At 46.5% G+C, this 25,085-nt stretch overlaps 3 protein-coding genes across 3 annotated transcripts in view; 2 read left to right on the top strand and 1 right to left on the bottom strand.

Annotated features, from left to right (window-relative positions):
• The window catches only part of ZNF280C (zinc finger protein 280C), a 77,330-nt gene extending 71,544 nt beyond the window's left edge, over positions 1-5,786 (top strand). Inside the window, exon 21 of the transcript XR_005985741.1 lies at positions 5,600-5,786. The gene's annotated coding sequence lies outside the window, so the exon portion shown is untranslated. The remainder of the gene's footprint in view (positions 1-5,599) is intronic.
• Positions 5,787-7,301: 1,515 nt separating this feature from the next.
• Positions 7,302-18,099, bottom strand: RAB33A (RAB33A, member RAS oncogene family). Its single transcript, XM_041741641.1, has 2 exons — positions 17,032-18,099; positions 7,302-7,880 (listed from the first exon to the last, which is right to left on the bottom strand). The coding sequence occupies exons 1-2, from the start codon at positions 17,287-17,289 to the stop codon at positions 7,425-7,427; spliced, it is 714 nt and encodes a 237-aa protein (XP_041597575.1). The 5' UTR covers positions 17,290-18,099; the 3' UTR covers positions 7,302-7,424.
• Positions 18,100-22,433: 4,334 nt separating this feature from the next.
• AIFM1 (apoptosis inducing factor mitochondria associated 1) overlaps positions 22,434-25,085 on the top strand; it is a 32,888-nt gene continuing 30,236 nt past the window's right edge. The window contains exon 1 of the mRNA XM_041741651.1: positions 22,434-22,666. Within this exon, the coding sequence (XP_041597585.1) occupies positions 22,561-22,666 (106 nt within the window). The 5' untranslated portion in view covers positions 22,434-22,560. The remainder of the gene's footprint in view (positions 22,667-25,085) is intronic.

Genomic DNA, 25,085 nt, shown 5'->3' with positions numbered 1-25,085 from the left:
ATCGGATGTCCTAAAGACCACAATGTGAAGAGATTTTAAAAGTTTATTTAGTTCTTTTGGTGACTTTCAAGTGGCTTTGTGGTCAAATTATCAGTTATGAATAATTTAAAAGAAGAATATATTCAGTGCAGCTTTAATTTCAAAACCGAATGATCAGGAAAAATCTGAGTGGTCTTCCATTTTCATTTCTTCCCAGTGCTCTTTATATCAGAGGAATTGAATAAGTATAATATACAAACTTTTTTCCATGAACTACATTTTCCATGTGTTATCTTAGTTAAATCTTCAAAAAAAATCCTGTAAAGATGATTTTCAATCCCGTTTTACAGATGAGCAAACTGAGTTAACTTGTCATTCTGAAAATAGTATCGGGATGTCCTGACTTGTTCACATTACAGAAACATTATCCTCAGGATCCCTGGGTGGCTCAGTGGTTTGGCACCTGCCTTTGGCTCGGTGTGTGATCCTGGAGTCTCGAGATTGAGTCCCACGTCGGGCTCCCTGCATGGAGCCTGCTTCTCCCTCTGCCTGTGTCTCTGCTTCTCTGTGTCTCTCATGAATAAATAAAATCTTAAGAAAAAGGGAACATTATCCTCCCTGCCCCGGTTTTCATCCAATCTGAGCATTTTCATTAATGAAAGATATGGGCAGTTTCAAAAGTGACTTCTGATCTATAGACAAAGAAGCCTTATTAGGAGGCCTAAAACTGCATTGTCTTCATAGGTGGTGGAAAATACATAAGGACATTGAAAAAAAGTTAATGCATGATCACACTGTTTGTTAATAGGAATGGAAAACTGGAAAGAATCTTAGAGGTCATGTCTTCCCATCTCAAATGGTGCAAGAAGCTCTTTAAAATACCTCTTTTGATGGGATGCCTGGGTGGTTTAGTGCCTTAGCGCCTGCCTTCGGCCCAGGGCGTGATCCTGGAGTCCCAGGATTGAGTCCCACATCCGGCTCCCTGCATGGAGCCTGCTTCTCCCTCTACCTGTGTCTCTGCCCTCCCCCCCGCCCCATATCTCATGAATAAATAAATAAAATCTTTAAATAAAATAAAATACCTCTTTTGAAAACTGTTCCGATTGTTAGAGCCAGACCATTCCTAGACTTTCCATCTCCCTCTCTGGCCCTCCCTTCCTAGAAAGACAGTTGGATCCTCAATTGCCTAGTTTGTCCCTGCCCCCAAGTTCTGGGCCTGTACCTGAGCTGAGCTAATGGTGATTAAACCCATTCAAGACCTGGCATCTAGCATCAACTCCCAACTCATCTACCACTTAGTCCTAAATGCAGCAGGAGTAGAGCTCTTAGTCCCAGGGCCAGGAGCACATCATCCTCCTCTCAAGCTTAAGAGAAAGCGAGAAGAATAAGAGAGATTAGCATCATGACTCTAGCTCTGCAGCTAGATCTTAGTCAAACCTTGCTCTAATACTGGGCAGCATTGTGACCCTGGGCAAGCTACTTTGACCATTCCGTACCTCAGAGGTTATTGTGAGGATTACACATTATAGTCCATGTTAAACATATCAGAGTACTTAGTGCATAGTAAACAATGTCAGTTGCCATTAATAATTGCCATTATTGGTGATCCCTGGATGGCTTAGCGGTTTTGTGCCTGCCTTCGGCCCAGGGCATGATCCTGGAGTCCTGGGATCAAGTCCCACATCGGGCTCCCTGCATTGGAGCCTGCTCCCTCTGCCTGTGTCTGTCTGTCTGTCTCTGTCTTTCATGAATAAATGAATAAAAATCTTTTTTAAAACTGCCATTATTTCAGTTGGAGGAATAGAGGTTGGAAACTAGGCCAGATCTGATATTCTTCCCACATAATGATCTCCGTGGAAGGATAGGCAAAATCACAATATCTGGGGTGCATCCTCTTTATCCCAAAACATTGGGATTTCCGCCTGGGATTGGTGGGTAAGGATCAGGTCAGTCAGATTTCTTATCCATGCTTTTACCTGATGCTTCCTCCAGTACTTTAAGATCAAATGCAAAGGGTCCTAATACTTACTTTATCACTAGGGAAGGGACTAAGTATCAACTAGAGTCAGCTCAGGTCATGAGATCCATTTCTCAGTCTATTTCAACTGGCGTAGAGGAATATTCTTGTGCCCACGATGGTACCTCCTAAGACTCTCAAGGCTCCTTACCTACCCAGCCTCATAATCTATTTCCCTGGGAAGGTGAGGTGCTTCTCAATGTCTCCTCTTCCTCCCTGATGCTGCTAGTAGTTCCTACCAGGGTCCACAGATTTCCCTTAGGAGAGGTGAGCCCCAGTGATTTGGTAGAGGTAGCTTCTAAGAGTAACACTTAACATGAGATCTCCCTTCTTAACAAGTTTTAGGTGTTCTTACCACACACACACACAGGACACAAACTTTTGGAGGTGATGGATATGTTTATTATCTTGATTGTGGTAATGATTTTATGGGTATATGCCTATATCCAAACTCATCAAATTGTATAAACAAGTTCAGCTTTTATATATTAATTATATCTCAATAAAGCTATTTTTTTAAATTAGTAACCCTTCTAGTTTCAGGTGTCTAAGTGCCCAGACTTGGACCAGGATTAGCTCCTTCTGTACGGGCTTCCAACCCAGGAAATGGTCAGTACCAGTCAGAAAAACTCCTACTGGTAAACACTTTCCAAACTTCACTAATTTTAACCAGCAGAGGGCACACAGCAGACGTGCAAATCTCTATTGAACTATCGATCTGTGTCTTGCATTGAGTGGTCCTCACAGCATAGAGGTGTTTATACTCGGATTAGTTCTTCAGTTGTCTCTCAGAGTGAAAAGGCTCTTGCCTAGTAATTTCAGACAAACATCCTGAGGACATTTGGTATGACTGAACATTTTCATCTATCCTAAGAGGATCCTGAAAGGATCTGCCTCACCAGAGTTCTGAAGCTCTGGCTTGGGAAAGGTAGTTTCTGATTTGAGAGTTGATCAGAAAGCCTGGGGACACCCACCTACCCACACAGAGAGAGAATACTTGCCAGAGAGAAGAGATCTGGAGACATGTGAGAATCAACCATGGACATTTTAAAAATACAAATTCCTGAGCCCTGCCCCCAGATCTGGTAGATCAGAGTGTCTGGGGCTAGTGTCTAACAAGTTGCCAACTGAGTTCATGTGGTTGGTTATGAGCCAGTGTTTAGGAGCCACTAATCTAGGGGAATTTCTGGGCCTGCTATCTCAGTCCTGCTGCCCCAGCGCAAGTTGTTAGGGTCCTGGATATTCAAAGGGACTTGGAGTCAAGACAAGATTTGAAACCAGTGGAGCCTAGGCCAGCCCTTCCGGAGGAAGCAAAGCCTCTCCCAGTGAGGGGAATGAGGGATGGTGAGTGGAGGAGAGCCTATAAGTTAAGACAGTGACTGTCCCCTCAGGTATTACAAGAGGATAATGATTTACCTCTTCTGCATCTGCCACTCATAGTGGCTAGAGAAGCTAAGCCTTGCTATCCAGAGAGCTCTCAGCATATTTCTACACCCTCCATCCCCACCCCACACTCAGGATGGGCTGCAGTAGTTTCACTCGAGGGGTGGGCTGCTCCAGCTCCTCTGGGCTGGGTATCCCTCCCAGGTACTGCTATAGGTGGTGGTGCTCAGAGCAGCATCTGGTCTTGGGCTTTCTGGCTGAAGGATCCTGCTGATATAGTTCTCAGCCTCATTGAGCTTCGCCAGAGCAGGTCATCAGACTGAATCTGGAGGCCTGAGAAAATGTACAGACACTAGAGGGTGGCTAGTTCTGGGGGGAGGGGAAGTGACAATATTCTACAGCCCCAAAGGCTGAGCAGCAAATTCCAGCTGTCTTTGTGGTTCTCAGCTATTGTCCACAGCAGGGATATCTTGGGACTCCTTTGGCTCAGAACTGACAATTTTGTCAGCCACTTGGGCGTCTTGCAGAGACCTGGTCAAGGGCAGCACATTCAAGGAGGAATGTTCCCATTCTGGCCTCCTGGATACTGAATGACCTGCTTGCCAAACCCCTATGGGTCAGGGGGACTGGCTGGAGTGAACCTGCAATCCCTGCAAGGGTTCTGGAGCTTGGAACTAGCTAGAAAAGTCATATAATATCATTGAAGGAGCCTAGACTTGAAGTATGAAAGATCTTGACTCACCATTTACTATATTGGACAAGTCACTAAATCTTTCAGCACATCTATATTCATATATGTAAAATGGAAATCATCCCCACCTCCTAGGGTTGAGGGAGCATTAAGTGAGCTAGTGAAGGAATGTAGTGTTTTAGCAAGGGCCCGGCATGTAACAGGCATTCAAATGTTAGTTATTTCTCTGGGTCCTATCTCTTAAACAGGTGAAGACTCAAGGGCATAGTCCGAAAAGTGAAGAGAAGCTGTAGAGGAGACATACTGGCCATCTCAGATCATTCCAGACACATAGTGAGGCTGAATGAGAGGCCTGGAAGCACCTCACTTCACTTTATATTCCCTGCTCCTCACTACCCTCACAGCAACAAGGGTGTCATGGTTCTCTGGCCTCCTGAGTCCCCTTCCTCTGGTTGCATTCTGGGAACAGCCCATTCCCAAATCCTTTTGCTCAATCTGATGGAGGGCTGAGTGCCACTGTGCCACCCTGCTGATGCCAGCAGAAAGTTCTAGGGCTGGGAGAGTGGGACCCAGAAATTCTCAGGATTCCAAGACTTCTTGACTGTTCCCAGGCACCTGAGGAAGAGCAGTGTTATTACTGCAGGAAAGGACAGGATCACAAAGGTGAGGCTCAGAGGACTGGTGAGTGCCTGCTAGTCACAGCAAAATTACCAGAGTCTTGGCAGGACCAAAAGATGACAGTCTTGGGGAAGTTGAGAGTCTGGTTTTTAAGATGGGGACCAGCTAGCATGGAAATGACAGCCATGAGGTCCACACTCAGGAGTCATCCAGGAAGACTGTTTGTTCCTCTCAGAGGAGCTATAAAAAGTAGAAGAGTTTTCCCTCTTGCTGGTCAGCAAGCTTGTTGAATCTTTCCAAAGGTTACCGAGTCTAGATGATGCTAAAACCTTCCTCTGGCTTCCCACTGTGCTTAAATAAAATCCCAACCCAAAAGGCCTGGCCTTACCTACTTCTCAACCTCACCCCGTTATTTTCCCCCTTGCTCTCACTAGCCTCCTCTCTGTTCTTCAGATGCACTGACCTCACTTACATCTCAGGGCCTTGGCATTTGCTGTTTCCTCTGTTTGTGGTTCTTTCTGACCTCATCCCTGGTTGCTCTTCTTCATTCAGGTCTCCACTCAAACGTAATCTCCTCAGAGGAACCTTCTGTGTTCACTTTATCTAATATGTTGCCCTCCCCCACCTCCCTCACTTTCTATCCATTTACCCTGTTTTATGGCCCTCAGAGTCCTTATTACTCTCAAATTCTCTCATTATGCATCTCGTTTCTTGTTTAGTGTCTATCTCCTTTATGAGAGCAGTATATTATATTGTTCACCTGCATAACCCCAGGACTTAGCACAGTGGCTCATAGTAGATGCTCAGTAAATGCTTGATGAATGCCTAGAAGGTATCAGAGGCAATTTGGGTCTAGAAGAGGCAATCCTGATTAGAAGACCTGGAATGTTGTTCTCTTGACCTTGTTACAGCAGAGAAGTTTCCTGACCAAGACCAGAACTTGGACTGAAATGTACCCCTTAGAATGGACAAGTGTACCTGCGGCCACTGTGAGATGGCCCAGCCCTGCAGCCAGGTCAAGAGCCAAAAGACACCACAACAGCAGGTCCTGTCCTGGGTAAGGAGTCAGCATGAAGTCTGAGACAAGGCCCAAGGTTTTTCTGTTGGGAAGAAGCATAGCAGCAGGGGTTTCAGCAGGCAGCTCACCATCAGACAACAGGTGCCCAGGCCCTCAGGTCAGATTCAGGGGCGGGGCATTGGTGGGGACAACCAGTAAGAAAACATAGCCCTAACTGAGATAGTAGTCAGGCTCCAAAGACAGGCCAAGGCAGAAACCAAGTGACGAAAACCAGACTGGGGGCTGGGACTTGGCCTGAAGTCAAGTGAAGGGTAGAATGGGGAGGTGATGGGGAGTTAGCCAGTTCTGGATGAAGAGGGTTGTAGGGACAACTAGGCAGGACCAGACAGGCTACTTGTTTGGGTGGGAAGTGCATCTGCTATGTATTATATCTCGCTGGGGTGGCGGGGAGGACAGGAGACATTCACTTACCAGAGGAAGGTGCTCAGGGGCTGTCTGCCTGGGACCCTCTTTCCCTGGGCTCCTGACAGGAGAACTGCCTTAAGGAGCACCCCGAAACAAATCTATCTGGGGCTATTGTAGCTACGTCTTTATAGCCGCTCTTAGTGACTTTAACAATCAGACAGGGGGCTTTCACATCCATAGGACCAGACATTTAAAAAATACCTGCAGGACTCCTGCTGGAGAGCCACCAGAAACTCCCACTGACTCAAAGAGCAACAAACCGTCCAGCCTCTTGTGTCAGCGTCCCCAACCTCAGCTCCCCACTAGGGCTGCTCAGCTCTAGTCCTTTCACTCTAGACCCCCAAGGTCATTCCAGCCTCCCTATGTTGGCCCACTCCCCTCACTTTACCAATCCAAATGTAACATTTTATTCAACACACAAAATAAAGTCAGTTATTTTTCAGCGGCTCCTCCCTGATGTCCAGTACGTAACGCTCTGTACGTAACACTCTCAATTCCCACAGCACAGCCTCCAAGGTGATGATGTTGTCTAATTTTTGCTTGCAAGTAGTTTCAGTGCGTACATTGTTTCCACTTCTTTGAATATAGGGAACAAATCCTTCTCTTGCTATGTTTCCTCCCTAGCACCTGGGATCTGGGGGCATAATAGATTGTTGACTTGAGCCCTGCCCTCTTCAAGAAAGAGTAGGGAGAAAAGACCACTCCAGGTGTCAGAGACTGCATGATGAAACATGGGAAGCAGGATTTCACTACTTTGCAAGCAACTGGGCCCCTTGGGCAGCCAATACTTTTTATTTTTAAATTTTGGGAAATAAGGAGAGAGCCACCTACTTTCAACCTCCAGAGAACCTAGGAAATGTCTATCCACCTCCATTGGCACCCTAGAAAAACATATCTGGCCTGTATCCCACCTCTCTTGAGTGTTTCTTCCCACTGATGACACCGAGCAACAGAAGGCCTAAGTCCTGAAGAAGTGACTTGAATGATTCAGGTGGCGTAGAAGGCTGGTAGGGGGTGTGCCTTGGCAAAGTGTATCATTCTAGCAGGGCTGGCTGCTCTTCTACTCAGCACAATCAGAAATGTCTTCTTGGAGGAAAGCAAGACATGAAGGCATGTTATAATCTATACAAATTTTATTTTGATATCAATTTGTATGGAAACAAGCAGGTGTCAGCGTTATGCAGGCACGGAAAAAAAAAAGGGAAAGAAAAAAACTCCAGTAATAATGGATCTTGTATTTACACCATTTGGTTTCAACAGGGACAGGAAGTTTTACTGTTAGCTTCCTGTGGGAACTCCAGTTTTTGCACCTTCCCCTGCTGCCTCTCAGCATCACGATAGAGCAGGGATTTCTGAGCCTTTAATCGGCAAGCCAGGCACATGAAAATCGACTCCACGTTCTGGCTTTCTTTGGGGTCCTTGGCCGAAGTCTCAAACAAGAGCATATTGTGGGCATCAGCAAATTTCAGGGCTAAGTTGGAGGGCACCTGGATCTGTTCCCTCAAGTCACACTTGTTGCCCACAAGCACTTTGGGAACTAGTGGGGGCACGGCATGCCCATTGCATTCTTGAATCCACATTTTGAGGTTGGTGAAGGATGTCATCTTGGTGACGTCATAGACGAAGACCACTGCATGCACATTGCGGTAGTAATGCTCAACCATGCTTTTGCGGAAGCGTTCCTGACCTGCTGTGTCCCACACCTGAACCTGAAAGATACAAAACCAGTATCTGGAGTCAGAAAAGGAAACATGAATGTGTCGAAGAAAACGTGGTTCTGTGATCTTATAAAAATGTGAGAAGCCCTGACACAGACTGGCAGAGTGGACTTCCCAAAGTATAGACAGAAATTTCTCTCAGGGTTTGTAAAATTTTTCTTAAAATTTTTATTTATTTTTTTTCTTAAAATTTTTGGTTGAAAATCTTTAGTCAAAAAATCTTAAGGCAAAAAAAAAAATCTTAAGGCTTTTAGTTGAAAAAGTGGGATGGAAATTGGTCAACTTTTCTGGAGAGCAATTGGGCAGCATTATCAAGAACTTTGAAAACGTTCACAACTCTTCAAGCCTATAATCTCACTTCCAAAAATCTATAAAAAATAGCAGAGATGTGGTCAAAATTCTGTACAAAGGTCTTAATTTCATTGTTATTTATACTTTAAAAAAAAAAAAACAGGAAACAACCTAAAAGCTCAGTAAGAGAAGAAGAGCTAAAGTGTATGTACATATCTATATAATGGACTATTATGCAGACACTAAAAATAAAATTTGGGGGCACCTGGGTAGCTCAGTTGGCTAAGCATCTGCCTTCAGGTCAGGTCATGATCTCAGAGTTCTGAGATGGAGCCCCGCATTGGTCTCCCTGCTGAGCAGGGAGCCTGCTTCTCCCTCTCCCTCTGCCCCTCCTCCTGTTTGTGCACTCTCTCTCTCTCTGTCAGATAAAATCTTTAAAAAAATAATGTTTTCAAAGAATAAATGGTGGAGGAAATTCTCATAAAATATCAGAAAGGGAAAAAAGCAGGATACCACATTTTTCATATGCTATGGTCCCAATTTTTAAGAAAAATATTAAACAGACTTATGCCTAGGAAAGACGAGAAGTGTTCATACCAGGACATTAATGGTTATTTATGGGCCGCAGGACTATAGGTGGTATTTATTTTTTTGTATTCTTCAAATTTTCTACTATAAACATATATCACTTTGTCTTAAGTGTTTTGCATGATGTTTTAAAGAAAACAAAGTGTTAAAATCTCCCCTTTTAGCTTAATTTATTTTAAGTTCACTTCTTTGGTATGTAAAAGGGATTTAGCTCACTGGATTTTTCTTCTGCATCTCAGCTTTTGGGATAAAGGCCAAATTATGAAGGAAAAATGCTGATATCAGTAACATATACAAAGACACAACTCCCAAGGGATACCGTGGAGTTCGCACACATTCAACCCCATCTGTTCCCTTTACACTTCCAAAGTCTTGGACAAGAGAAATTCATACTCAAAATGATGGTCCCAAGGCCCTATACAATTCTCAGTTATCAAAGAAAATCGGATTATGGTCACTAACTGACTACTACGGCTCTTAAAACCAAGTATAGCCTTTATTTGGAGTTAGCAGTCAGTATCTGGTAAGTATAATTGAATCTGCTTGCTGACTGAAGATTTTACAGGGCTCCAGAGTCATCATCACTCTGAACATCAATTTTCATTGTCCAGTCTCCCCTCATCTCCTCTATTGACATAACTGCCACATGCCATTGGCACAATTGTCAGAATCACCCCATCTTCTATTTTGATTTCCATGTCCCTAGGCCAGACCCTCCTCTCCTCACTCCAGGGCTACAGGAGAGTCTTTTGGATTCTAGATGTCTCCACTCCAGTGCTTCCTGCATACTTCTTTCAAACTAGCTAGGAATCCTGCTTAGATCAGGATGGCATCCTCCTCTTCGGAAAACCATGACCACCTTCTTCTGTGTGTGGCACCAAAGGGAAAAATTTCTGTCATAATTTGGCCCCACCCAGCCTGGTTTGGGGCTGCTTGAGTACATCAATTCATTCCTCTGCCAGTCCCTCCTTCCCCTGAAGAATTTGATAGCGCCCCCTTGTTACCCTATCCGCATCTCTCCCATCCTTCACAGCTCAGCTAATGTCCGCCTTCTTCCCAAAATTCCATTTTTTTCTCCAATTTCTCTTAAATTCTCTTTTCTTAAAACTTTCTAGTGCACTTTGAGTCTGTACCACATCATTTATTTTTTTAAGATTTTATTTATTTATTTGAGAGAACGAGCTGAGGTGGAGGGATGGGGCAGAGGGAGAGGGAGAAGCAGACTTCTTGCTGAGCACAGAGCCTGAGGCGGGGCTCTAACCCATGACCCTGAGATCGACCTGAGCCGAAGGCAGACGCTTAACCAACTGAGCTACCCAAGTGCCCCAGACCACACCACCATTTAGAATATATTATTTGTTCTCTAGTTGTTTCATCACTGCTCTTGGAATTTCTCCAGCCAAACTTGCAAACAGTTTTTGTTCTGCATCAGATCACTTGTCACGATGGTTGCCATCATCATCATCAAAAAGTAGTATTGCCCTGAGCCACCAGAACTACAAGCAGTCTGGCATCCTACATTTCTGCCAAGGCTTTCAGAGAAAACATTTTACTTTGGTAACACAGAAAAATATAAGTCCTTGAATACTGATTTGCTTCAGAAAGCAGAGACACAAAATATTTCATTTCATCCACCTCTCCAGTGCTCTAAGCAGGAAGAAAGGGAGAGCAGGCCAGGAAAAGAATGGAGGTCAGTGGGAAGAGAGCGGGTATGGCACAAGAATATCATTACCACCTGGTTCCTAATCCCCACCCCCACTCTCCAGTAGTCCTAACTCCTGCCTCTGAGTAAGACTGAATCCCTACCAGTCCTCAGGCATGTGGCAGATGCTTTAACACCATGAGCTCAGAACTCTAAAAATACCTGCCACTAGCAGGAACACGGGTGGGATGTGTGAGATGTTTGGGGCTGAGTAGGTTGGCTGTTTGGCTTTTCTTTGGCTTCGGAATTGTATACACCATCCAAACTGCCAGAGCTGAGGGGAAGACCCTTACTGCCGTAGACCTCCTTTGCCTTCCCAATGCCATGAGGAACCCTGAAGCTTTTGTTTGGAGGCTCAGAACTTTTTAAAAAATATATTTATTTATTCATGAGAGACAGAGAGAGAGAGGCAGAGACACAGGCAGAGGGAGAAGCAGGCTCCCCACAAGGAGCCCGATGTGGGACTCGATCTCAGGACCCCGGGATCACACCCTGAGCCGAAGGCAGACGTTCATCTGTTCACCCAGGCATCCTTGGAAGCTCAGAACTTAAACTGTAGCACTGCTCCCATTCAAGCTCCTTACAAACCCCGCCCTAAAGTTCTTTGCACCCCTGTCTGTGGCAAGCAGTGAGCCAGGAACGCGGGCTGCTCACAGCAGAAAATCAGAATAGATGGCACAGCCTCAGAGTCATCACAAAGGGAGAGCGCAGCAGTTGGTTCACTGCACATAAATGACCTCATTTTCTGTTTTGGGGTTTGGTGTCCTTGTTCTTAGCATCCTCACAAACCCCTGATCCCTGCCAGCCAGTGAAAGCATCTCCTTCTGCTTTCCAGCTGGTACTCCTCTCATCTGATCTTCCTTTCCTGTGGGAACTGCATCCACACAGTAGCAAGGAGTACCGACCTCCCCTTGGCCATATACATGCTCCCCAGATCCTCTTTTCTCTGCAAGGACTAGTGGGGGCATAGTGGAGTCAGGCCAATTAGGGTACAAACCTCAGCACAATCTTGTGCTCCTCGTCAGGTGTCCGTAGGCTAGTTATTCTATCTTCAGTGTCCTCCCCTGGAGACGGAGGGTAACCTCAGCAGTCTCGTGGGGATGCTGGAAGGGTTAGTGTTGCTTAGAAGTACATGACAAAGTGCCTAATGCGAACTCTCCCTCCCTGGCCAGAAATCACCACCATCAAGTCTGGCCTGACAACTAATTGAGCAGTGCTGCAGAGAATGCAGCAAGCGGCAGCCTTGGAATTGAGACCCCGGTTTCAGCTCCTCTATTTGGTATTGGGAGTAAATGATTAGACAAATTGAATAACACACGGGAAAGAGTTGTTGCAAAATAGAAGTGTTCTGCAAGTGCTAGTTGTTGGCCATTGTTTCAGAAGGCCCATCGGCCGTCCTGGTAGCCTGGTCCTTGGAGCCACTGGTTCTCCTCCTGGAAAGCACAGAGAGTTTGGCTTCTTGATGATGGGCTCAAGCCAAGGCAAAGGCAGTTACTGGGGAGGGGGAGGAGAGAGTAATGCCAGCAACATGCCACAGGTGTTGGGGGGCAGGCCCAAAGTGACAGGTTTTGGAGAAGGGTCAGGGGGCACAGCGTGGGGAGCTACCAAAGATAAATTTAGTCTTTTAAACCATTTTCCTGGGGCTACCGCTGCCTGAGCAAGTTTCAGCAAGTGCCCCATCCCTTCACGTACTCTAAGATGACATGGGTATTTCTTTTCCCTGTGGAACATATCTGGCATCTTTCTAGAGATGAGGTATGAATGTCCTTTTGTTGGAGGCTGGTGGGGGAGGGTAGAAGTGGAAAAAGGGAGACAAATACATCTGTAACCTTTGGAGGATGCCCAAGTGGATGATGGAAAAAGCCTAAAACAAATCTTTTCTCAACTATCCAGACAGTCCCATCTGCACCTAAGATAACACACACATTCACACACAAGACTGGCACAGAGAATGGCAAAGGAAGACAGAGACTAGGAGAAATTCACGTGCAGAGATAGAGACAGCAAGGCAGACAGAGACACACACTGATAGATAATTAGCCATTAAGTGAACTGGCAGAGGATGGAAGTTCAGAAGCCCTAAGAAAGACATGATGTCATCCTGACTGCAGGCAGCTTCTGAGGGAACGCTTAGCTCAGTCTCTGTCCATGCAGTCATGTAACACGGCAAAGTGTTGGTCCCAGTGGTCAGCAGAGGAAGAGAGTCTTGGGGGGTACCTGCCCACGGCCAGCGCTGACCTGGTTCGGGGGGCTGGGGCAGAGGGGGTGCCCAGCTGTGGGGGAAAGCAAACTAGACTGGAGCAGGGGTACTTCCATGAGCATTTGAATGGCTCACAAATTAGTTCTGAGCCTCCCCTCTGTGACCTCCCCCGTCCCACTCCCCACACACTCCTATCTGGCATTTTCCAGTGCTTTTAGACTGAGGCAAGCTCAAGATGATTTAGCTAAACCTGTAGGAGATGGACACATCATGTCATTAAAAGAAGCCCCAAACTTCCTCTGGGGTCGGAGAATGCCTCTGCACTTCCTAGGCTGATGTCAGGAAGAGCTGTGATCTTTCCTAGACAATGCCCCTCCAGGTCCCTGTCACAGGTAACTGCATGGTTGGACACACCATGGGACTAGCCCAAATTGCTAGGGAGGAGCACCGGCCAGGGAATGGGGAGACCTGAGTGGTAGGCCTGTCCCTCTGTGTGATCTTGGGCAAGTCACTTTCCCTTGGGTTCCTATCTGTTAAATGAGGAACCTTGGACTAGAGATTTTTCAAGGTCTCTTCCATTCTCTGGTTCTCATATCCACAGGGAGACAGTAAAGTAAAACCCAGGCACTCAGCTCAGTGTCTGGGGTGCAGTTGAAGGAGAGACATCTTTTTTTAAAAAAGATTTTATTTATTTATCCATGAGAGACACAGAGAAAAGCAGAGACACAGTCAGAGGGAGAAGCAGGCTCGCCGTGGGGAGCCTGACGTGAGACCTGATCCCTGGACTGTGGAACCAGGCCCCGGGCTGAAGGCAGGCGCTAAACCGCTGAGCCACCCAGGCTGCCAGAAGGAGAAACATCTTGAAGGCTCTTGAGTTTCAGGGCTACAACCCTGGGCTCCTGGCCTAGAAGAGCCCACAATGCCGGCTGCCTGGCCTGCCACCACCCACTGGGCACACTGCCCAGGGCCAGAAATTACCCCCCAGAGCAGAGCAGCAGTAAAGAGCATGGGCTCTGAATCCATGTGGAAATCCTAACCCTGTCCTAGGGAAGGCAGGGTACTGAGAGTAGTGCGTGGGCTCATGTGTCAAAGACTGGAGCTCAGATCCAGGCGCTCTTGGGCAAGTTATTTAATCTAAGTTTGATCTCCTTATCTATGAAATAGGAGTGATAATAATAGGCCAATTTGCTTAGGGCAAATTAGATGTGAAGATCAAATTAGATGGTGCAAGCTAAGCCCCTAGCCCGGCTCTTGGTTTAGTTAAGAAATAGCAGTTTCTTTAATTAAGAAATATTATTATTATTATTATTATTAATTAGTATTAGTATTATTACTATTATTATTATTGCCTACTCATTGAAAGCTTTTCTGGATGTTCGTGTCAACCAGGAAACACTGGATTATAAATGTTGTGATCGGGAGGGAGTGGGGATACATGGATTGGATACCCCAAATGGGGCTTTGAAACCCTAGAGATGGCCCTGGTAATTAAGACAGTGGCCCCCAATTGGGTAACTCTGTCAGCCCCCTGCAGGATTTGATGTCCCTGCTACCCTGGAACATGGGGAGGCAGCCCAGGAGAGTCCACACCCTACTCTTGTGCCAAGAAAAGAGCTTGCAGAGACCTCTCCACCATTCTCCTTTGAGGGCTGGCACTTGCAGCCTGACAGCCTTATGGCTGGCTGTGGTCTACGTCTACTTCAGCCTGTCACACTGGACTTCTCTCCCTCCCCCGAAGGGAGAAGCCTTTGGCAGTCATCTCCTAACACGGATTTGGTATTTGTTCCCTGAAAAAATCCAAGCCAGCCAGAGTGTGGGGCACAATCTCCTCCTATATAGATCATGTGCTAGCTGCCATGCTCTGCCATCTTCCCACAGACATGCTGCTCTCGCCTGCTGCCTTTGGTCCTGAAGCTGCAGCAGATTTATAGGAGGCAAGGTCACTATATCCTGGCTCTGACACCCCACCCTGAGCTCCCTCAGAATCTGCACTCAGAGGGCTCCTCCATGAACAGAGTCACAAGGCTTTGCCCTCTCAAAAATATCATCTTCCCAAAAAAGCCTGTATTAAGCACTTATCGGCACATGGTGTTATGCTGAGCTGTTTCTGGTGAGTCACACTGTCACAGGCTCTGCCCTCTGGGAAAAAGTCTGGAATCTTTGGCAAAGACTGTAAAATCCAGTTTAGCTAAATACTGGGGTGTTGGAAAGGAAGGAGTCTTTCCAAAATTTCCCCAAGGCCATTGGGCAGTGGCCCACTTCCACTTGTTTTCCCTCCCACTTCCCACTTTCTGACTCCCTCCTCTCCTCTCTTCTCATCCTCTCTCCTCCCTCCTCCCCAAAACTCCCAAACACTTCTTTTATTCCTCCATATGAACTTCAGGTAGGCTTATTCCCCCTTTTTTCAATCCAGAGAACTCTTTGGCTCAATTTGCAAGCAATAGCATTAAATTTTAAGATCTTTGAGGGTTCAAGAGAACACCCATAAGTACATTTCCACTTTGGATTTTAAAAAGGCATGTTTTAGAAATTCCAGAACCTTACAACCTTATGGTAAAGAAGTTAGACACACCAGAGAAAGTCCAAACCAAGCAAACCTCAACATGATAGCCCTAGGAAAGGATAGATATGGATAGCTACTTTGACTTTAAAAAGGAAATATAGCAATTCCCCCTCAAAATGCAAGGGACGAAAAGGTCACTATTTTAAAAAGGTGCCCTACCTTACTGATGCTGGGGCTCAATTGTTCTCCAGAGCTCTCCCTTACCAGTACTGAGCTGCCCATCTTCCTGACATCCAGTGCCTCTGCCCAGTCTCTGAAGCCATTTTAAAATACATCCATTTAAGAAATAATGATAAAATAAAAACACATTCATTTTAATAATCAAGGACTCCAGACTTGTGCACGGTTTAGAATGCTTCATCATTCTCCCTACTACTACTCAGCCCTTCTCTCCACATCACTCAGAAGAGGGGCCTTAGGGTCATTTGGGCTCTTTGACCAGCGGGAGGGAGGGTGACCTTCACCGAACAGGGTCACACCATAGCCTCAAGAGAAGACCAGCTGTGGGCCTAGTGGAGTTGGTCTTTAATGTCCAGTGCCTTTTGAGGTGCCTTCCTGCCCATCATCCTGCCCCCCTCTGTTCCCCTGACACATGAAGCCGCCCTTGCCATGTCCTCCTTCTGCACATAGGAATATTTCTGCACAATGAACTATTTCTGCCCTGTTGAGTTTCTGCCTTTTCTGAATCAAAATGAACATAAATGGTCAGACAAGAATATCGTACTTAGCCTATTTGATAAATAAACTAATGAAGGGGGGAGGAGCAAGACACTTTCCCTTGGCCTTCAGATAAGTTGCTCTGCATTTTTACAAAGACCTGCTGAAGACAATACCAACAGAATGAGCAATGAAGCAGTTCATTCATTAGGTATCCCAGAAAAAAGAAGATAGCATTGGAAAGAGACTGCTCCAAAAGAACAAGTTTGTCTGTTATGAAGGGCTGGCGGGTGACCCTGTCTCAATTGCTTTAAAAGGGCTCATGGCTTTGTGCCAGAACCACCCCCACTTCACCCTTATTCCACCTCAGTCCTAATCTTAAACATAGGCTGTCATTTTTTTAAAAATATTTATTTATTTATTTTTATGATAGACATAGAGAGAGGCAGAGACACAGGAGGAGGGAGAAGCAGGCTGCACGCCAGGAGCCCGACGTGGGACTCCATCCCGGGACTCCAGGATCGCACCCTGGGCCAAAGGCAGGTGCTAAACCGCTGAGCCACCCAGGGATCCCCGGTAGGCTGTCATTTTAAAATAAAGTGGTTTTCATTCACTGTGAATTTCCACACACACACCCCTCAGCTAATGCCTCAGGGCTAAGCCAAAGTGGGTTTTTGCAGCCCATTCACACCCAAGAGGTAGAAGAGACTCCGGGATGTGTAAAGTGCTTTGGGATCTATCCCACACACCAGGACCAAGAGATGCCTCATGCCTCCCTCTGCCCTCTGCCCACAGGTGCCACTGCTCCTGGCTCAGGGTCAAGGGTGGGATCAGACAGGCTTTCCCTGTGGCAGCTGTCACAGGTAGGGGCAAAGGGCAGGGGTGTATCCACTCTCGCCAGCCCTAAAACCAAAACAGAACAGAACCCCAAACAACAACAACAACAACAAAACAAAACCGGGCGAGGTGGAAACCAGGCCACTGAGAAAGGTGAAAGGGAGGGAATGAGGAGGTGCTGAGGGTCTTGGGCTCTGTGAGCGGCGACAGGGCCACACGCTGGAGGTTTAGACCAGGAGAGCAATGCCTCTGGCGAAGCCCCCTCCCAGATCCCTCCCTTCCCGGACCTGACCATCTGGATCACCTTGATCTTCTCGCCCTCGATTTCCACGGTCTTCTCCCTGAAGTCCACGCCAATGGTGGCCTCTGTCTTGTCCGGGAAAGTCCCCCCGCAGAAGCGAAAGGTCAGGCAAGTCTTGCCCACGTTGGAATCCCCAATCACGATGATTTTGAAGATGCGAATCTGCACGTACTGGTCCAGCGACGAGTCGAGCTCCAGGGACGCCAGGCCCGCGGCTGAGGCGGGCTGCAGGCTCCCATGGCCCAGGATGGGCTGCGCCATCTCCCCCGGACCGGACCCGGGCCCCAACCCCCCTCGAGGGCTCCACACAAAGAAAACGGCCACGTTAGTGCGCTCGAGGCGAGCGAGCTTTGTGCGGGTGTGTGTGTGTGTGTGCGTGTCTGTGAGTGTATGTCCGCGCGTGTGTGCGTGCGCCCGCAACGTGTGCGCGCGCGCGTGAAGGGGGTGCCTCTCACCCCAGGCCCCCCTCCTCCGCCAGCGCACCCTCCTTACAGCTCCCAGGCACCAACACAAAAGCCAGGAAGCCGGGGAGAGAGAGGAGGGGAATGAGCCGGCCGCGAGCCTTCCCCTTCTGCCTGTGCCCTCGGACGGGACGCTCGGGCCGGCGCTCCTTTGGCGCTCCCCAAGAGGCCGCCGCCGCCGCCGCGCCTCCACCTAGACCCTCCCCTGCCTGGACCCCAGGGACACACCGGAGGGAGGAAGCCTAAGGAGGGAAAGGAGGGGGTGAGAGCGGCACACGCTGCGAGGGAAAGGTCTTCCTTTCTCCTCGTCCCCATTTATTTTATAGGTTGCGGGCTCCCCGCCCCCACGTTCTCGGAGCGCACGGGGTCATTGGGCTGGGAGCACAGCTGGAGAGGACAAAGAGAGCTGCACCCTAAAGCATCTCTGGGGCACTTCGGGCCCGGAGCTACACTACTTGGGGGGGAGGGGCAGAGATACCTCTTTCACCTCCCGCGTCTCCTCGGCCCCTTCCCAGGCCTTGGGATAAAGGGATACTGTCTTAATGAGTAAGCAGGTGCACTCGCGCGCCCCAAGTAGCCGGGGAGGGCGCTGCCAAGACGTGCCGTGGGCTGTGGGGGCCCGCGCAGCTGACACGAGGGAGCCAGGGGCACGGGTTGTGCGTGTGTAGGGGGAGTTACTGTCTCTGTCACCGACTGCCAGATGTAGGGGGGCGCGTGCCAGGCGCCAACCTCCCCTTATCACACCACGAGCATCCATCCTCTGAATGTTCAGGAGAGCGGTTTCCATTGGCTGTCGCGGTCGGTTGTGTCTGGCTGGCCAATGGGGAAGGCCCGCCGCCGGAGAGGGCCATACAGAGGGTAGGAGAAGGGGGGAAGCTAGTGGTAGCAGCTCCAGCAAAAGGGAACCTTGTTTCCAGGGCTAACCATTACAGACCCAGGTGGAGGGATCTCAGGAACTGGCATAAACCTCACAGTGTCTCCCATATGATATAACGTCCGGATAATAAGCCCTTCCAGAATGGTGGAGTTTCAAAAGGAATTGGAACACACACACACACACACACACACACACCCGGGAGGGTTCAACCCTCTGCAACTGAATGTAGAACAAAGTGGTTGGGTCTAATTTGCCAGAAGCCTAGATTATGCTTGGAAGATGATAAATGAACAGAACTTTCTTACGGTATTAAGGGGCAGCTTCCCAAAGCTTACTAAGCATCACACATCTTGGTGGAGACCTGCATTCCTTCTCCTGAGGGTGATTTGCAGGTTAAGAATTGGCTTGTTTGAAATCAACTTTACTGAGGTACATTTTACATACAATAAAGTGCACCCATTTTGTTTGCTTTTACGACTTTATCCCTCCTCTAACGCATTTCATAGGCTAAGGCAAGGCAATATTGACATATGTCAGTAGCACAGACATACGAGTTATTTGCTAATGCCATCAAAGTCAGGTTTCCAGCAGTGCCTATGCACTGCCATCTTACTTGTGTGTGAAGCTGAGTGGCAGAAGAGACAAACCTGACAGTCCATTCCCCCTATGAGAAAAACTAGTGCATCGGTGATAGATCTGTAAGCAAATTGGAACGTGATTGCTCAGCCAAGTCCAAATTACTCAAAATGGCTGGGAAAACTTGGGGTCTTCTAGTTAATAAGCTTTTTAGCTGAGTTAGCAGATATATTTATAGCTAACTCTTTTCCAATACATGTGAGTCACCCATTTCTAAAACCCTAGATTATACTATTCAATATTAAAACCATCTCGAGAAGGATTTAATCTTAGGTGGCTAATCCAAGGTCATCATGATGAATGCCAGCTACTGTTGTGCAGTATGAATAGCAATCTTCACCGTATAGTATTTTGGTTTTTTGATTGGCTGATGTCTAAACATAGTTTGCTGCGTCATTCTCCTCTGTATTTACAATGCTCCTGGTGATCATTATCTACAGAAGAGTAGTTATAAAAGGGGAGGGGTAACTATTAATTAGGCATATCCAGTAGGTACAGTGGAAAGAAGCTCTGCCAACTCATCCCAGAATCAATGCTGAGAGATATAAAAGAAGTTACATCTGCATAAGACTATTTAGAGAAGTACATTTATTTATGCACTTCCAGCAAAAACTTGTCACTGAGTCCAAGAGTTTATAGTCGTAAGGTGGAAACATTGATTGCTGGAAATATGGTATCTCAAAATGGGCACCATGCCCTAATAAAAAGTGCTTGTTACCTGTGTGGGGTGAGGTTTTGGAGAAATTCCACTTATACTTTTAGAGTTCATTTGTAGTGTGTATATTGCTTTTGCAAAAAAACAAAACAAAACAAAACATGATGAAATACAATTTTTAATTAAAGAGATTTTTTTCAGGTACGCCTGGGTCGCTCAGCAGTCGAGTGTCAGCCTTTGGCTCAGGGCATGATCCCGGGGTCCCGGGATCGAGTCCCACATTGGGTTCCTGCATGGAGCCTGCTTCTCCCTCTGCCTATGTCTCTGCTTCTCTCTCTGTGTGTCTCTCATGAATAAAGAAATAAAATCTTTTTAAAAATAAAGAGATTTTTTCAAATATTTTATATATTTGAGAGAGAGAGGAAGAGAGAGAGAGAGAGAGAGAGAGATCATAGAGGGATAGTGAGAGGAAGAATCCAACTCCCAGCTGAGCAGAGAGGCCCATGCAGGGCTTGATGCCAGGACCATGAGATCATGGCCTGAGCCAAAGGCAGACACTTAAATGACTGAGCCACCCAGGTCCCACTAAATATGTTTTTTTTAAGTACTTCATTGCACCTATTGCAAAAATAAATGTGCTATACAGCACCTTTTCTTTGTGTTAATTGTGCATCACTAAATGCCTTTCAAATATACCCAGCCATTTTCTCTCTTTTTAAAAGATTTTATTTATTTATTCATGAAAGACACAGAGAAGCAGAGACATAGGCAGAGAGAGAAGCAGGCTCTCTGCAAAGAGCCTGATGCGGCACTCAATCCCAGGACCCCTGGATCACGACCTGAACCAAAGGCAGACACTCAACCACTGAGCCACCCAGGTGTCCCCATCCAGCTGTTTTCATAGGCACCTGATCATCATGATTGTGACAGTGTGTTCCAAAGTCTCTTTCACCAACAGATGATTGTGTATTCCATGATTATTATTGTTATTAGCTTCTAGAAATGGCAATAAATATCAACATCTGTAAGGCCTTTTAATATATTAAATAAATATAATTTTACCATATTGAAGAAATGATATTTTCAATAATTATGCCCCTAAACAGCCCTAAAAAGTCACCCATTATTTGTACTTCTGAATATTATTTGTAATGAGTAAGAGAACCCTAGATCATTTTCACCCAATTAAAACTGCTTCCTGAGTTAAACTTCCTAAAACAAGGACTTTGTGATTTCATTCTCTATCCCTATTCCACAGAGACAAATAATAATAACTTCATCACCTACATGATTAGGGCCAAACTCTTTTGCGGGGTCAGATCTGGCCCCACCAGATTAGCGTGCCCTTATCTATTTACTAGTATGTATTCTTTGCCATTGTCCCAAAAAACGTGCTGGGGGGTTGGTTTACTTGTTTTATACCTCTAAGCCTTTTAAACAGCATGGTGCTTCCTTTTAAGATACTTGACAACTATGAGCTCATTTAATCTTCTTAACAACTCTAGGAGATTGGTAGATGAGGAAAGTGAGGCAGAGAGTTAAGCAATTTGTCCAAGTGGTAGAACCAGGATTCAACCGGGCAAGACTGGATCTAAAGTCAAGGGGTGCCTAACCACCAAAAATATTACCTTTGGTCCCAGTGTATTCGCCATCTGAAATGTCATTCCTCTGCCTCTACTGTCTATTTGAATTTTACTATTCATCCCTCCAGACACCACAGCTCAAGTAATACTTTTATGAAGTCCCTCCTTAGCTACTCCATCCTATACACTTTTCTCTTGCTCTGGCACTGAGTGAGACATTCTGTATTATTTAAATGATAGTATATGTCATCTTCCCAACTAGTGACTACTTCCTATACTTTCCACATGCCCCAGAACCCCTCTCATAGTATAGTTCAAGTGGCAAGTGCCCAGTAAATACGTGTTAAATGAATATATAACTCCTAACTTCAAAAAAGGCATATGTTTTGCAAGAGTCAAAAATTTATTTCCAATTTAGCTTACAGTTGGGAGAATCAAAACACCTATTTACACTCAGCCCCTCACCCTACTCCTCCCACAACTCGAAGGTCCTGCTTAGGATTTCTCTGCAAAGCAAAAAAAAAAAAAACTTTTTGCCAGCATCCTTGCTTTCAAGCACAGAAGCCTTAATAGTAGGAGACTATCCGCAGCACCTGGTACAGCATCTAGGAATAGAATTGCACAATATAAAAACGATATTGGGAAAGAACGGAATGATTACTTCTCCTAGATAAAAGGGCTGGGTGGGAAAGTGCCCGCAATTTGTGAAAGGCAGAAGTCCACTACGAATCTGGAAGCCAGGTACTCTGGCTTGGACCCATGGAACGACTGGAAGTGGACTACAGCCGGAGAATCCGGAAGGCTTAGTGTACCTAATAGTTCGTAGCCTAAAACAGAAGAACAAAACGCGGTGCTACGGCCAAGCTTTGTGAGGTGCTGTTCCCGCCATCGACACCGGGGCCGCACTGGCCACAGCCGCCAAGCAAGGCGGCCCCACGGCTCTCTCCTTGGACAGCTTTCCAAACTTGCTCAGCGGAAAACGTTACCACCAAGCCGTGGAAACTTGCAAACACCTCCGGCCGGGTTCTCTGCAACAGGGCGGGCAGCTAGGCGCGTGCGCAAATCTCTCGCCGTACGAGCCAATCTCAATGCGCGCTGCGTGTTACGCCTGCGCAGTAGGGCTCCAGTCGCTCTTCCTTTCCCCTGCTCTAGCAGGCCGGCTCAACTGTCCAATGCCCTCCCGGGGCTGGGAGGAGGAGCCTGCGTAGAGTGCGTGTGAAGGGAGCTGAGAGGGGAACTGGCCGGGCCCACGGTGTGTGACCCATCAGTCGGTCCGTGAGAAGAAAGGAAAGGAGAAGGTACAGAGTAGCGGTTGCCGAAATGTTCCGGTGTGGAAGCCTGGCAGCAGGTGCTTTCAAGCAGAAGCTGGCGCCCTTGGTGCGGACAGTGTGCGTCCGAGGCCCGAGGCAGCGGAACCGGCTCCCAGGTGACTGACCCATCCCAGGCAATCCCGACCTCGCAGACCAAGGGCCTGGGTTCCATAGGCTCCCTGTGCCTCACAGTCCTCCCCCTGCCTCCTCCCCGGGAAAAATTTAACCCACTCACAGCCGCGTGAATTCTGAATTGGTGGGATCCAAACCATGAGTTTCGCGAGCCGTGCCGACCTGACCTTCAAGGGATTTGAACCCAGTAGTCCGCTTGGGGCCTTTTCCTGGGAGGGTTTGCTGTTCAGAGATAACAGAAGAGCTGCCTGTCTCGTATTGGCCAATACCACCTCCCGGCCACCCCCAGTCTGCCTTTTTAGAGCAATGAGGTCAAGTAGACTTTGTCATTTGCCGATTGTGAGACTTGAAACAAGGCATTTAAGCCCAATGCCTTAATTCTTTCTGTAAATGAGGATATTACCTGTTCTACTTTCCAAACCCCAGATGAGATCCATATATTTGAGTGCCCTGTGAAAGAGAAACAGTGCGGTTCAAATAAGGAGCCGGTCGGTTGTGCACCAGACACCAGGAGAGTCGACCCAGAATTAATTTGAAATGTCTGGTCCGTGTTATTCTTGATAGTCTTTATGGCTTCAAAGAAACAGTTTGCAGAGTGCATTGTATTTGCCCTTCGTGAAGTTGTTTCACCAGATTTTAAAGCTGGAAGAGATTTTGTGGTAAAGTTCAACCCACTCACTTTATAGATAATAAACAGAGACACAGAGAGGTGAAATTATTTGCCCAAGGTCACATACCTAACTAATAGGTGGAGCAAAGGATAATTTGCCAGTCTTTATGCCCCTAATCCACTTGCCACATCTCCATGTGCTTCCTAAATTTTGACCTCAAAAAGTTAAGAATACACCAATACACCCAGTTCCCCTTTAGCACACTGTGCATGAGATTTCCATGAACTTATCTGAGCGTGTCTTGAGCTTGCTCATTTTCAGCCTGCACAACTTAATGGAGATAATGAATTATCCACCTGTAGGAAATGCTGGATTTTTAAAGATCTGTTTTTGAATGACCACCTAGGACACTCACATTTGCTACATCAGAAGTTATCCTTGGAGGCCTTTCCAATGTGGAACCACCTTCTGGATGCTTTAAAAATAAAATGTGGAAAATATTTCCCTTAAAATGTTAAAGAGTATTTGCAAATGTGCATTTAAACAGTTTTTTTCAGTTGCTATGCCTCATGAAAGCATTTCCTAATTTGTCTTCCTGAAGACATATCCTGAAACAAATTGCTCTTGGAACTTAAAAACCTCTGCCTTAGCTTGTAAACTAACACCCTGCCTATGTATAATCTGTATGGGTTTTATGCATTGAAATGATAGTGCTCCATGTAAGTTGTATAGAAATTTACACAGAAACTTTGGTAAGCTGAAGATTATCATCCATACTAGCCTTTCAAACTTTGTGTACTTATTTTGCTTACAATTCACAACTTTTACCAGCACTCTGAAGTCTAACCAAAAGTTCTTATTTAAATAATATGGATCCGCAAAGCTAAACTGATTTATTAGATATTTGAAGGTGGTTGGTGATATTAGAACTCCTGAAAAATGCAGACTCAAAATGGTTTCTTCCATTGCATTATTTTGTTTAAAGGCAGTCTGTAGAATATATTCTGACTTCTTGACATACCTATCCATCTCTTTGTATGCACTTACTGTCCTTTGGCCAAGCTCCAGTACAACATCATATGCCTTTAAAAATGGGCGGGGTGGGGTTACAATTTTAAAAAGAAATGATTCTGTTATTGTAGGAATTAGCCCTGTTTTGTAGCTTGATTACTAATTGTTTATAATCTGATTTCTTTTTCACATCATAGCATCTCCCGTGTGTTTTTGCATAGGTAGAGGAGAGGCCCTCTTTTTTTATATGCCATTTCTCCTCGGTTTTCCCCTTTCTCCTCCCATCCCCAATTCTGTCAGGATGTTAGCAAACTTGACACCCATCTTTTTTTTAATGTTTTATTTATTTATTCATGAGACAGAGAGATTGAGAGATGCAGAGACACAGGCAGAGGGAGAAGCAGGCTCCATGCAGGGAGCCCGAAGGGGGACTCAATCAGATACCCGGGCCTCCAGGATTAGGCCCTGGGCTGAAGGTGGCGCTAAACCGCTGAGCCACTGGGCGGCCCACTTGACACCCATCTTAAAGTGACCTCATCCACATCTGTCACCATTGTCAGATTCATTTTCATTATATGCTGCCTTTTGCCTTAAAACCATGGTTGTTGGGCAGCCCCGGTGGCGCAGCGGTTTAGCGCCACCTGCAGCCCGGGGTGTGATCCTGGGGACTCAGGATCGAGTCCCACGTCAGGCTGCCTGCATGGAGCCTGCTTCTCCCTCTGCCTGTGTCTCTGCCTCTCTCTCTCTCTCTCTATCTCTCTCTCTCTCTGAATAAATAAAT

Source organism: Vulpes lagopus, chromosome X, assembly GCF_018345385.1.
Source record: "Vulpes lagopus strain Blue_001 chromosome X, ASM1834538v1, whole genome shotgun sequence".
Classification (NCBI taxonomy): domain Eukaryota; kingdom Metazoa; phylum Chordata; class Mammalia; order Carnivora; family Canidae; genus Vulpes; species Vulpes lagopus.
This window is presented reverse-complemented; position numbering and strand designations above follow the sequence as displayed.

Coding starts and splice junctions, on each gene's coding strand:
- RAB33A (XM_041741641.1), bottom strand. CDS start 17,289: ATGGCGCAGCCCATCCTGGGCCATGGGAGCCTGCAGCCCGCCTCAGCC. Junction 7,881..17,031: donor TCGAGGGCGAGAAGATCAAG/GTGATCCAGATG, acceptor TGTATCTTTCAG/GTTCAGGTGTGGGACACAGC.